Source organism: Lepus europaeus, chromosome 19 (assembly GCF_033115175.1).
Source record: "Lepus europaeus isolate LE1 chromosome 19, mLepTim1.pri, whole genome shotgun sequence".
NCBI classification, from domain to species: domain Eukaryota; kingdom Metazoa; phylum Chordata; class Mammalia; order Lagomorpha; family Leporidae; genus Lepus; species Lepus europaeus.
In genome coordinates this window covers 2,724,203-2,738,376 of record NC_084845.1, presented here as the reverse complement: position 1 = coordinate 2,738,376, position 14,174 = coordinate 2,724,203, and the positions used below count along the sequence as shown (strand labels likewise).

The 14,174-nt window shown below is 49.8% G+C and overlaps 1 protein-coding gene across 1 annotated transcript; it reads left to right on the top strand.

The window, feature by feature from the left end:
• Positions 1-301: 301 nt before the first annotated feature.
• On the top strand, positions 302-3,086 carry RFPL4AL1 (ret finger protein like 4A like 1). Its single transcript, XM_062177606.1, has 2 exons — positions 302-587; positions 2,557-3,086. The coding sequence occupies exons 1-2, from the start codon at positions 302-304 to the stop codon at positions 3,084-3,086; spliced, it is 816 nt and encodes a 271-aa protein (XP_062033590.1).
• Positions 3,087-14,174: the final 11,088 nt, after the last annotated feature.

Sequence of the window (14,174 nt, the reverse complement as noted above, 5' to 3'; positions counted from 1 at the left end):
TTGAGCGCACTCTACACTCGCATCACATCTCCACTCAGAAGCCACATTTCAGATCCTCTGTACTGGAGCCATATTGGACAGCCCAGTCCCACGGCCTTGTACCACTGTATCTCAAAGCCACATGCTCACTGATGTCTTTAAAAAAAAAAAATCGGGAGTCTGGGGCCGTGAGCCGTTGATATCTGAGCGTAGGTGGTGTCTTCAGTACCTAGTACGAGTGATTGCCAGCATTAGGCCCACGCCATCTCTATTAGTCACTCAACTCGCACGCTCACACACCTGTCTTCCCTAGGCAGTGGCCATGGCTGAACACTTTAAAGAGGCGTGCAGATGCTCTATCTGCTCTGGTCACCTCCAAAAGCCCGTGTATCTGAAGTGTGGTTACACCTGCTGCCTGCGCTGCACCGCCTCCCTGCAGAGGGAGCCCGACGGGGAGGGCCTCCCGTGCCCCGGCTGCTCTGTGGTCTCTCGGCAGCAGGACATCAAGCCTGCGTTCCCGCTGAGGAATCTGGTGGACGCCGTCAAGGAGCTGGAGCCCCATCTGAGCGCCGTTCTGTCCATGAACCCCAGGATGCTCAAGTTCCAAGGTAAGGACTCTGCCACCCGGAGCCACGCAGGGCTCTGCAAAGGCAACGCGCAACCCATGTGGTCAACAGGGAAATTCTGTGCCTGAATTTCTTAGACCTCCTAAAGAAGCAACTGTTCCCAACTCTGAGAATGGAAACCACCACCGAGAAAGGTTGTCTCTCCAGCTGAAGAACAGTGTTTTGTGTCTTGTTCTTTTTTAATCCTATTTGTTGAACTCTTTGCTTCGTGTAGGGCTAATCTTATGAATATAAAGGAGGCTGGAAACAGATCTTTGTAAAAATTCAGAGTGGGAATAGGAGAGTGAGGAGAAAGAAGGATAGGGTGGGAAGCTGCACTATTTTCCTAAATCTGTGTACACAAAACACATGAAATTTGTATAACTAATAAAATGAAATTTTAAATATTCCTAGCTGAGAAAAAAGTAGACCATTTAAGCCATGTACTAGACTCTTATACCAAATGTCAGAGCCAATGGCACTTAGCTCAAAAAATAACTACTGACTACATGAAAATGAGATTTTAGATCCAAGAATATTCTATTACATAAAATGTTAAATCCGTTTTCCATGTTTCCCCTTTGTGTTTACCTTCAATTTTGAAACGACACAAGATGCACAACGTGATTCTCGACCTTGAGGGTCTATGCATGCAGACCCTGTGCTGTGGCCCCGGCTTCCTGAGAAACTGGATTTCTGACCTTCAGTCGCCAGTGCTGCTGGTTCGTGAGCCACACACAGCAGTGACAGCCTGCAGCTGTAGCGACCCAGGAACCCGCCGTGTGGGAAGCCCCAGACAGGCTGACCATAGTGAGCGGGGCAAGGCTGGGGCAGCTGCCCGGGGCTGTCTGGTCAGCTCCTGTGGCCCAGTCCAGGTTCCAGGCCTTGGCCCTGAGGTGTGCACGTCTCTGAGCCAGAACAGGAGACGCGGTGCCCGAGTCCGTATCGCACCGAGTTACCCGTGAGCTCAGCGGCACAGGTGGAGTGTAGGTCAGGCCCCGGTTCCTGAACAGGCCCCCGGAGCGTCCTGGCTCACTGCTCCCTGACCTGGCCGTGTGACCGGGGCCGGGGTGCTCTGCTGGGCGTTCAGTCTGCAGTGTCAGTGGGGAGAGGCGAGTCTGTTTTCTTCTTGTTCCATAAGCACCGGGGTTGGAATGACAACTCTGTCCGGATGCCTTTTGCTTGTCAGCTCTGCGGGAAGACTGAGTACGGCCTCTGAGCCGAGTCACCAGGGAGCCAGGAAAGGCACTGGCCCCGAGGTTTCTTGGAGAGGTGCCCACGGGCTCCAGACACGGGCACGTGCCACAGAGCACGCCCCCGTCCCCGCCTGACAGCTGGGCTGGTTGGAGATGGCGCCACACGCCACAGCCACTCTCCTGCAGGTCACCTGCCCCTCAGCACTGCCTCGTGCCGGCTCTGGAGCAGCGGCTGCCCTGACGCCCAACGCACCTGCACTCAGGCCGGGGGCGTCCTTCCCTCTCCCGAGTTTCCCAGCGCTCGCCTCACCCCTGGACTTCTGCAGTCTCTCTCCATCTTTTTATAGCACCAAGAGAGCAAACCCTGCCATGTGACTCCCTAGGCAACAAGACGCAAGGGAAAGGGGACAAAGTGAAAGCAAACTCGAACACTCACCACTGATCTGCACCCAGTAACCTGCACCATTCCATTGAGGAGACGCCTGTATCTTCACAGACTGTGATGTGCTATATAGTGTTGAAAGTAAACACAGTCTTCCTATTTTGTGCTTCGAGAAGAAAAATCTTTACGCGATCCAATAATTGAAAGCAAGCAGCAGCCGTGTGAATCAGACTTGCAGCAGCTACAGCTCCTCATTCTCTGTATGAGATGGGACACAGCGAGGGCCCAGGAGGCTTCCCCGGGGAGATGCTCAGGGCAGAGAGGCAGAGGGGAAGGGGTGCGTTGTGAAGAGTCTAGAACGCGTCGGCTGAACTTCCGGTTTTCCTCTCCGCAGTGGATGTGACCTTGGACGAGGACACGGCCCACAAACGCCTGGTCATCTCTGAGGACCGGAAGACCGTCCAATGTGGGCTCTCCCCACTGACTCGGAGGGAGCGTCCCGAGAGATTCGACTGCGCGTTGGGCATCCTGGGCTTCCCGGGGTTCACTTCTGGACGCCATTACTGGGAGGTGGACGTGGGCAGCAGCAGAGAATGGGACGTGGGGGTCTGCAGAGAGTCGGCGAAGCGCAAGGGGCCCATAGAGCTGTCTTCAGAACACGGCTTCTGGACCCTGAGTTTGAGAGATGACGGCCGGTTCTGTGTCAGCACCGTGCCTTTAACTCGCCTGTTTCTGGAGCCCAGGTTAACCCGAGTGGGGGTTTTCGTGGACCTGGATATTGGGACAATTTCCTTCTGTAACGTGGCCGATGGAGTCCATCTCTTCACGTTCACCAAAATCTGTGCCCAAGAGCCTCTGCGCCCATTCTTCGCTCCGGCAGACGTCGCCCGCGGTGACAAAGGCTTCCTGCGTGTCATCCCGTGACGCGTCCAGACTTTTAATTCACTGACTTATCCTGGCAAGATAAATAAATGTTGTCTACCAAGCCTTCGCTAAGAAATTATTATTGAAATGTAGACCCAGTGCTGGGGTTTTATGATCATTTAAAAAGATCTATTTTATTTATTTGAAAGGGAGAGTTACAGGGAGGGAGGGAGAGAGAGGGATCTTCCGTCTGCAGGTTCACTCCCCAAATGGCCAAAACGGTCAGGCTGAAGCCAGGAGCCAGCAGCTTCTTCCAGGTCTCCTATGTGGGTGCATGGGGCCAAGCACTTGGGCCATCTTCTGCTGTCTTCCTGGGCCATGACCATGGAGCTGGATTGGAAGTAGAACAGCTGGGACTTTAACTTGTGCCACTATGGGCAGCTGGCATCACAGGCAGTGGCTTTAGCTGCTACGCCATAGTGCTGTCCCTCTGGCACTGTTGTGTGCTCCTAACAAAGTTAGGAACTCTTATGCTTGGTGCATGTGTGGTACAACAGTATAGCAGAAAATAGAAGTCAGTCTAGGAAACAGGAACACAATTATATTGAAAAGGAAAAATTAAAGCATTCTAAATATCATTGGATTAACGCAAAATCCCTTTATGTTAATCGGGTATAGGCGCAGGATTGTAACATAAACCACTCCTCACACCAGGCTCTTGGTCCTTCCATTCCTTGCCTGTATTTATCCGACCCTTCTGGGCAACGCCAGGGCCCAGCACCTTCACCTCTCTGCGTTTTCTCATTCTCAAATCTCCCACTCTTTCCAGGTCATCTGGCTTATTTCATTCAACATATTATTTCCTGGAGACTGAAGTTGATATTTCTGTTCAAATGCAACTTCCAGATCAATTTCTTTTTTAAAAAAGATTTTTATTTATTATCTGAGAGGTAGAGTTACTGTCAGAGAGGGAGAGAAAGAGAGAGAAAGAGGTCTTCCATCTGCTGGTTCACTCCCCAAGTGGCTGCAAAGGCTGGATCTGGGCTGATCTGAAGCCAGGGGCCTCATCCAGGTCTCCCATGCAGGTGCAGGGGCCCAAGGACTTGGGCTGTCTTTCACTGCTTTCCCAGGCCATAGCAGAGAACTGGATTGGAAGTGGTCCAGCCAGGACTAGAACCCACACCCATATGAAATGCAGGCACTATAGATGGTGGCACAATGGACCTTGAACACCCAAAGCAGAGCAATTTTAAACAAAAAGCTGGAGATGATACCAAATTTCAAGATATACTACAGGACAATTATAAACAAAACAGCTGGTGCTGGCAAAAACAAACATGTGGAACAATGGATCAGAAGAGAATCCCTAGAAATAAATCCACCCCTCTTTGGCAAACATTCTAAAAAGATTTCCTGGAGAAACATCAATCTCTTCAACAAACGGTGTTTGGAAAATTGGATTTCTGTATGCAGAAATTTGAAACAAGACCCCTGCCTTACACCCTATACAAAAATCAACCCACGATGGATAAAAAAGTCTAAACTTAAAACCTGGAACTATCCAACAACTAGAGGAAAACGGGGGAAATACTGCAAGGCTTTGAACTGGGTCGTCTTTTTGGGTATTCCCAAAGCAAAGGCAACAACAGCAAAAGGGATTATGTCAAGCAAGCAGCTCCTGTTCGCAAAGGAAACAGTTAGCAGGTGAAGAGATAGCAGACAGAATAGAAGAAAATACTTGTAAACCATGCCGATGATAAAGGATTAATATCCAGAAAACATAAGGAGCTCAAGAAACTCAACGACCCACAATCCATACGGTATTAACCTACAGAGCTATCCACTTGAGGGGATACTCATTGTTTTCCAGACTTTGTGGCTTTAGAACAATTGATCCCACCATATGCTCTTGGGCTCACAATGAGTGGAGGCACCATCTCTCAGTCCTGGAAACCTCTATTTCAATTCTCCCCAGGATGTTTGGCACTGAAGTCCTCGGTTTTCCCCTGGGAGACTTGATCTCCTCAATTTCCTCTGTTGTGACTACATCCACAGCTACTGAAGTGGTGGGTAGATTCTGCCCCACATATCATCTCGGGAAGGCTGTAAATATGGTGCCAGAGCTGGAGACACTGTGGGCGGATGCTTGGTGTTTGACTTTGCTTTGAAATGGAAGGAAGAAAGGAGAAGGTTTTTCTGAGGACACGTAGACCACGCACTGCTCCATCAGCTTGTGAAGTTCCGTATTCACCCATGAGGTGTTCCCACAAACCTGTGAGCAGAGATGAAGACAAGAGAACAAATACCAGTAGGAGAAAAAGATCAGGGATCCAAGTGTGGAGGAGGAAATACGAAATAATGAAGGAACATGGTGATTTCAAGAGATTGTTGGAATCAACTATGCAAAAAACTCGAAAAGTCATGGCTCCTTCAGTCCCATTCGCTACTCTTAGGAGCCCTGTGGTGAGAGTCACGTGCCATGCATTCTCACTGCATTTGAACCTTGCATTACTGCATACACTTGATCCAGAGACCGCGCTCCTAACACTGCAATCCTTCTTCCTTCAAATCTAGGAGAGGGGTTCACGGTCACCTGCATGCAGTTTGAACCCTCTCCACATGTGGATGTCCTGATGGCACTTTGGTACAAAATATTTTTATAGCCTCAACTACGCTCTTTCCTTCTCTTGGTTCAGCTTCTGCATGCTGGGATACAATATTGAAGACAAAAACTGCCTGCCATCATGAAGCCTGTACTGTCACAGAAGCAGACGCACAACACACAGAGTACATTTTAGGCCAATTCGATGTGAAGAACTCTGGGAGAAAGTAAGACAAACACAGGATTTGGAAAGTTTGTGGTGTTTTAAAGGGCTTTTCTGTGCATCTGTGTGACTCAATATTTGCACCTATGGTTAGGTGTTATCTGGGAGAAGAAAAGTTAAAGGTAGCTCATAGTGACTAATGCTCATTGAGTCTCACCTCCTCTGATCTTCAGGAGTTGAGTTAAATGTCTCTGTTTTCCATCTGAAAAAAGTTCAGTATATAACAATCACAAATATGCAACCAACACGAGACTACCCAAATATATAACATAAATATTATTAGACATACAGAGAGATTCCAATGCAATAATAGTGAGGGACTTCCACACCCCCACCATCAATACACACATCACTCAAACAGAGAATCAACAAAACACATCAGAGTTGTACCATCCTGTAGAGCAAAGGGACCTAGTGGACTTTTACAGAACACTTCATCCAACAGGTGCACAATGCACTTTCTACTCAACCAAACATGGGATGTTTTCTAGGATAGACCACATTTTGGGGCACCAATGAAGTCTCACTAAATTTTTCAAAGTTGAAATCATGCTATGTATTTTCTCAGGCCACAACAGAATAAAACTAGAAACCAACAACAATAAGAGAAAATCTTCAAATAAATAGAGAATGAACAACATGCTCCTGAATGACCAATGAATAATTGAAGAAATTAAAATGGAAATCAAAAATTTCTTCACATCAATGAAAGTGAAATTAAAACCTATCAAATTCTGTGTGATACAGCAAGGAAGTATTAACAGGGAAATTTATGTCAATAAGGGAGTACATTAAAACAATGGAAAGATTTCAAATAAAGTCTAACCATGCATCTTAACACTTGTAAAAGCAAGAACAAACCAAACTCCAAATTCCCAGAAGAAACAACAAATGTTACAACACACATAAATAAAATTTTAACTAAACAAAAACATTGCAAAAGATCAACAAAATGAAAAGCTCTTTGTTTTGAAAACAGAAACAAAATATATAAACCTTTAGCCTTTCCATGAAAGAAAAAAAGACAAAAAAACTCAAGTAAATGAAATGAGAGATGGAGAAGACACTACAAATTATACCACAGAAAATAAAAGATAATGAGAAAGTACCATGAACAAGCATTTGCCAGAAAATTGGAAAACATTGAATAATTAGACAAATTCTTGAGTGTATACAATATAAAAAAAGAATCTATGGAAGCTCTACACAGATTAAAAACAGGTAAGAAGACTGAAGCCTAACTAGAAGTCTGCCACAGAGACCTGGTGGAGTTCCAGACTACTGACTTCCATCTGGCCTGTCCCCAGCTCTTGCAACCCTCTGAGGAGCAAATCAGCAGATCAAGACCTGCCCCACCCTCATCCATTCACTTACTCTGTATTTCAAACAAATAAATGATTTTTTAAAAAGTCTCCCATCAAAGAAAAGTGCAGGACTTAGGGGCTTTACAACTGAATTCAACAGAACATTGAAAGAGAAACTAACTCTGGTACTTCTCAAACTATTCCAAAATACATATTAAAAAGAATGGAATTCTTCCAAACTCTCTTCCTGGGGCCAGCATTGCTTTGATACCAAAATTAAGCATAAAGAGTAGAAAAACAAAACTATAGATCATTACTCTTAATGAACATAGATGCAGAAATTCTCAACAAAATATTAGCAAATCAAATTCAATGCTACATCAAAAAGATGCTACACCATGATCAAGTGGATTTGCCAGGAATGCAAGGATGGTTTGACACTTGTGAATCGACAAATGTCATAAATCACAACAACATAATGAGGAACAAAAACCAAAGGATCCTTTCAATAGACGCAGAAAAGGCACTTGATGAGATTTAACACCCCTTCCCCTTAAGAAAAAAACTCAACAATTAGAATATATAATAAACTAAAAAATCTCAACACACTAAACAACATAGCTCAGAAATGAGTAAAGGATCTGAATAGATATTTCCCAAAAGAAGAAGCAACATCACCAAAATACACACACACACAAATGCTCAGCATTAGCAGCCACCTGGGAAGTGCCAATCAAGCCCCAATGCCCCATCATCTCACTCCAGTCCCAGTGGCTCTTCCCAGAAAGACAAAGCTTAACAAACACTGCTGATGTTGTAGAGAAGAGGCAAGCCCTCTGCTCAGCTCGTGGGAACGCAAACAGATACGCCTGTGATAGAAAATAGTATTGAGGGTCCTCAAAGACTGACGACGACTCTCCACCATCCTGCCATCCCACTTCCTGGAATATATGCCGATGAAACGAGATCACCTTACTCCTACATTCACCACAGCACTACTCACAACAGCTCAGACGTGGAGTCAACCTACACATTCCTGAATGGACGGAGAAAACGTGGTATATGTCCAAAACAGAACACAATTCACCATAAAACAAATAGATCCTGAAGCTGCAGCAAAGTGGAAGGACCTGGAGATCATGGCATGAAAGAAAAATACCACATGTTCTCTCTCTTATAGGCAAATTAAAAATTCAAAGTCTATCTGAAATCAGAATAGAGATCGTTTGAGACTGGGAAGTGTGGGGATACACAGGGGTGTTGGATATTGGGTGCCAAAGTCAGCACTCCACAGCACAGTGGGGTGGCTATAGGTTCATAATAAGGCAATAAGGTGTTATATGCTGCACAAGGACATGGAAGACAGGACCTGGTAGGGTCCATACTAAGAAAATGGAATGGTCTGCGCCTTGTCAGTTTTGTGTGTGTGCATACGCATTGAAACATTGCACTATACCACATAAATATGTACATGTACCCACATTAACCAAAAACATTTTTAAACAACTGAATCTTAAAAGGAAGAATTCCAATGCCCATATGCAGGAAGCCAGCATTGGGTTCCATGCAGAGGGAGGTTCCAAGCCCACGGCTGGCACAGAAACGCCTCCCTTTCGCAGATTTCCCCATCCAGGATCCAGTGTGACAACAGGTGACCTCCCCTGTGGGAAAACTGATGCTCTGCAACCCCCCGACACCACTCACTCTTTGCTGATTCCCAGAGCTGCCTGGTGGTGGTGGTGATGGTGAGCCGTGCACAGGGAGCAGCCAGGACACAGAGCACACAGCTGCGTGTGAGCTATGGCAGGCTCGCCCTTGGCTGACACCCGTTCCTTCCTGGGTGCAACACTCCCCAACACCAAGGAGGGAGCGGGAAGGACAACGGGATGCCACACACGCCCTGGCAGTCGCAGCAACCCAGATTCCACGGCATGGCACTTCATTTCTTTCCACCTCCCCACAAAAACATTCTCTGAATTCCTACCTAGGACTCCATCAGTAGCCCAGGTCCACCAAGATTGCTTCCCATGGGAGTTGACCGCTGTTCAGCTAACGGCTGGCTCACAGGAGGCAAACACTGCCTTCCTCATCAACCACAAGGCGACTCTGCCTGCTTAGTGTTCCCAGACACAGATACAGGAGAGGGACAGACATCCAGGGACCTCACAGCCTTTTTTTTTTTTGGACAGGCAGATTGGACAGCGAGAGAGAGAGAGAGAGAGAGAAAACTCTCCCTTTATCATTGGTTCACCCCACAATGGCCACTGTGGCCGGTGCACTGCACTGATCTAAAGCCAGGAGCCAGGTGTTTCTGCTGGTCTCCCATGCAGGTGCAGGGCCCAAGCACTTGGGCCATCCTCCACTGCACTCCTGGGCCACAGCAGAAAGCTGGACTGGAAGAGGAGCAACCAGGACAGGATCCGGCACCCCGACCGGGACTAGAACCCGGTGTGCTGGCGCCGCAGGTGGAGGATTAGCCTATTGAGCCGCAGCACCAGCTACCTCCCAGCCTTTTACAAAGCTCATTACACGGGCAGTGACCCCGCCTTCTCCAGGGGGAGGGGCAGGGAGGACGGGGTCCTTACATTAGAACTTTGCCAACGGTGGGTGCACCTGCTGTGTGGCTCTCAGCTGGGGCTCCAGGACCTTGGTATTCAAAACCAGCAACCCCGGCTGCCCGTGGTGCTTGATGCTGTTCTGAGAGACCGTGAGCCATCTCCCCGAGATAATGGTACAGAGGCTGTGGGTATGTGTACACTTCAACCATGGACCCCTTGAGGGAGGACACTCAGTGCTTTCGAGCTGCAGACTGTACCAGTTAAACATGCATAGTTATTAGGGATCAAATGCTTAAAAATAAAAAACGATGGGACACCCTGGTCTCACATCTGCTCATTCTTCCAAATTGTTCGGCCATGGTTGCTGCCTGGGGTGGGCCAAGGACTGGGACAAGTGACAGGGATTTGAAAACGGTACTTTCCTGAATGCCTTTACTCTTCAGTGTGCAGCGAGCCAGTGAGCTCTGTTTGCTGGCCATTCCACGTGTAGGACACACAAATGGACAGGGTCCAGACGTCAAGGGGTTTGAGATGCACTGGAGGGGGAGCCGTATCGGGGTTTGGCTTCAGACTCCTCGGAACCTGCGGGTCAGCTGTGTCCTCCCGACTTCGAGGTCAGCGCAGAGCTGAGGGGTTTGAGGCGGCAATGGGCCAGGCTGCTCTGCTCCAAGGGTCCCCAGGAACATGGGCCCTTCAGTGACCTCAAATACACAGACACTAATAATCAGAGACTCTCTGGACTAGAACCCAAGTCCCTGAAGGTAGGGACCAAGCATTTGCAGTTCATTGTCAGTTCCCGCCCCAGGGAAGGCAGCAGCTGGGACACGGGGGCTCCACGCCTGCAGAGCTGTCTCTGTGGGCACCGCCGTGGTTCCGCTCCACAGAGCTCACTCCCCCCGACGTGGAACAGGGCCGCTCTGGGGCAAGGAGCCAGCAGCGCCCCTCCGCCCGGCCCACCGAGAAGCCACGTCCCTGAAGAGTGGACGGTCCTCTCCGTGCTCAGCGGCTCAGGCGGGAGGGGGCGCAGGGAGGGCTCCCGGGCTCCACCCAGGCCCACCTGGCAGCAGGGCAGCTGGTTTCCAGCACCCAGGCCCGGGACCCCCAGCTGAGAGCTGTTCTCAGATGAAACCAAGGCGATAGGGTCCCAGGCGAGGGGCAGGGCCCACACCTGCGGGGAGTGGGCTCGGAGGACGTGGCCCCTGCTCAGTGGAAACCAGGAGACACGTCAGGCAGGGGCCAGGTGGTGAGGACGTTCAGGCAGGGTCTTACCTGCGGACAGCAGGCGGGTCCTCCCCCGAGTTCCAGCTGGGGAAATGCTCGGAGCAGCCTACACGCAAAGTCAGCGAATTTTCTCTTCCCTTTTTACTGGGAGAACTTCTAACCCAGACGTTAACACGGACGCAGTTCCAGAGCGACGAGCCCCACGTCCTCCACGTCCTCGAAGGCAGCTCCCTAACCGTAGCACGCCGCACCCTTTTCTCTGCCGCATTGCCTCCCTGCGGTTTGCCGTATTATTCCTGGTATTTCCCTGCAAATGGCCTGGTGGGGAACACCTCAGACCTTGTGAGCTACGGTGCTAGCAGAGACAACTCAGCTCTGCTGTTGTAATGTCAGCAGCCGCAGGGCCGGCGCCGCGGCTCAACAGGCTAATCCTCCGCCTTGTGGCGCCGGCACTCTGGGTTCTAGTCCCGGTCGGGGCGCCGGATTCTGTCCCGGTTGCCCCTCTTCCAGTCCAGCTCTCTGCTATGGCCCAGGAGTGCAGTGGAGGATGGCCCAAGTGCTTGGGCCCTGCACCCCATGGGAGACCAGGAGAAGCACCTGGCTCCTGGCTTTGGATCAGCACGATGTGCCAGCCGCAGCGGCCATTGGAGGGTGAACCAACGGCAAAAGGAAGACCTTTCTCTTTGTCTCTCTCACTGTCCACTCTGTCAAAAACAAAAAATCAACAACAACACAAACATCAGCAGCCGCAGGCAACACAGGCTGCATTCTAGGAAAACCGCAGGGTCAGAAACAGCCAGAAACAGCCAGGAGACGGAGGGGACGGCGAGTTGCAGGTTTCCAGCTCCTGGGAAAGTGGACGAAGGGCACATAAGGGGACTTCAGGAAGTTCATGGAAAAACGCCCTTTAAGGAAGAGTTCCACAGCACGCAGATTCCACAAATGTTATCAGAATCCTTCACATGTGATGGAAAAGGTGTTGCTCTCCCCAGCCCATCATGGGACGCTGGCCTCGGCAGGTGCAACGCACACCAGGTCGCATTTCCATTCATCTCCTCCCCCAGATTCTGAGGTGCAACTGCAGTACCCGGATGCCCTGCCAACCATGCCCACAGTCCTCAGCCTTCCTCCCTTGCACCAACACCTCCTGCTTAGACCCAAGCGCCCCCTTACACACGTCTCTGCACGACTGCCTTCCCACGGAGTGCACGACTTGACTCTGAAGTCTTTCTTTGCAACACAGTGAATGACTGTTTGCTATTGATCAGATTTTGAGCTATGCCTTTGGGAAAATCATACTTTTGTTATAGGTTAATTCCTATTCATACAAAGGCACCAGAGCCATCGAATCTGAAAAAGAACCCGTGTCGGGGCCGGCACTGTGGCTCACTTGGTTAATCCTCTGCCTGTGGTGCCAGCATCCCGTATGGGCACCAGATTCTGTCCCAGTTGCCCCTCTTCCAGTCCAGCTCTCTGCTATGGCCCAGGAAGGCAGTGGAGGATGGCCCAAGTGCTTGGGTCCCGCACCCGCATGGGAGACCAGGAGGAAGCACCTGGCTCCTGGCTTCGGATTGGCGCAGCACCGGCCATAGTGGCCATTTTGGGAGTGAACCAACGGAAGGAAGACCTTTCTCTCTCTTTCTTACTGTCTATAACTCTGTCAAATAAAAAGAAGTAACCTCTGTGTTAAATAAGCAATGCAAAGAGAACACAGAACAGAGCCTGCCTCCTATCACAGGTGGGGTGGATCTGAGCTGGATCACAGACCTGGCACAAAGACTAAGACAACCCTAGGACATCATGAGCTAGGGCTGAGCAAGGGACTGCTGGGTTCTCAGAGAAATCACCGTAAGCAAAAAACATGCAGTCATCAAACTTGAAGCTGCTGTTCACGGAAGCGTCTAGGGAGGGAATCTGGGTGGAAGCCTTCAGACACCCCCGGGGCTCTCTCATGGGGTCTTGGGCTTTCTTTTGGGTGCAAGTGGTTGGAAAGATGAAAAGCCGGACCCCGGAGGACGTGGGCTGGCAGAGAGGTAGCGAGAGGGAGTGTGCCAAGCCACACGGGGTCCCCGGCTGGCAGAGAAGGAGTGTGCCGGGCCACACGGGGTCCCCGGCTGGCAGAGAGGTAGCGAGAGGGAGTGTACCGGGCCACACGGGGTCCCTGGCTGGCAGAGAGGGAGTGAGAGGGAGTATGCTGGGCCACACGGGGTCCCCGGCGCTCCGCGGAGCAGGAGATGCAATGCTCACCCTGTGAGGCCTGGTCAGTCCACAACCCACCCCTGGCTTCAGGCTTGAGAGGCACCTCTGCAGTGGTGCGAGGTGGGGGAGAGGGACTGCTGATTTGGGGTGATGTTCCCCTCTGACCGGAGGAAGGGCTTCTGGGGTAATGAAGAGGTCCTCTCTAATCCTACTGCTGCCATTCTTTAGTGGAGCCAGAAGACTCCACCGAGAGACTCAGCGCTGCTCAGGGAGGGCAGCAAAGCTGCAGGACGCAAAATCAACACCGGATCACAGCGGTCTTCTACACAATGTTCTGAGAAGGAACTCTTTTTTTTTAATTTATTTTTTTTTTGACAGATAGAGTGGACAGTGAGAGAGAGAGAGAGAGAGAGAGAGAGAGAGAGAGAGAAAGGTCTTCCTTTACCGTTGGTTCGCCCTCCAATGGCTGCCGCGGCTGGCACACCGAGCTGATCCGAAGCCAGGAGCCAGGTGCTTCTCCTGGTCTCCCATGGGGTGCAGGGCCCAAGCACTTGGGCCATCCTCCACTGCCTTCCCGGGCCATAGCAGAGAGCTGGCCAGGAGAGGGGCAACCGGGACTAGAACCCGGTGTGCCGGTGCTGCAGGTGGAGGATTAGCCTAGTGAGCCGTGGCGCCGGTGAGAAGGAACTTTTAAGAACAATCCCATTTGCTTAAATATCTCGATGAAAGTAGCCAAAGGTGTGCAAGATCCCTACAATAAAAACTGTAAAACATTACTCAAAGAAATAGAAGACAACACATAAAAATGGGGAAATCTTCCATGTTCATGGATTGGAAGAATTATTATCAAAACGACTGCACTGCCCAAAACAATTTATGGGTCCTCATCAAAATTCCAAGGACATTTTTCACAGATCTAGAAAAAGCAATCCTAAAAATCTTATGGTCACAAAAAAGACTCCAAGTAGCCAAAGTAATTTTAAACAGCTGCAAAAAAAAAAAAAAAAAAAAGTGGAGGAATTACAATACCAGATTTCAAGA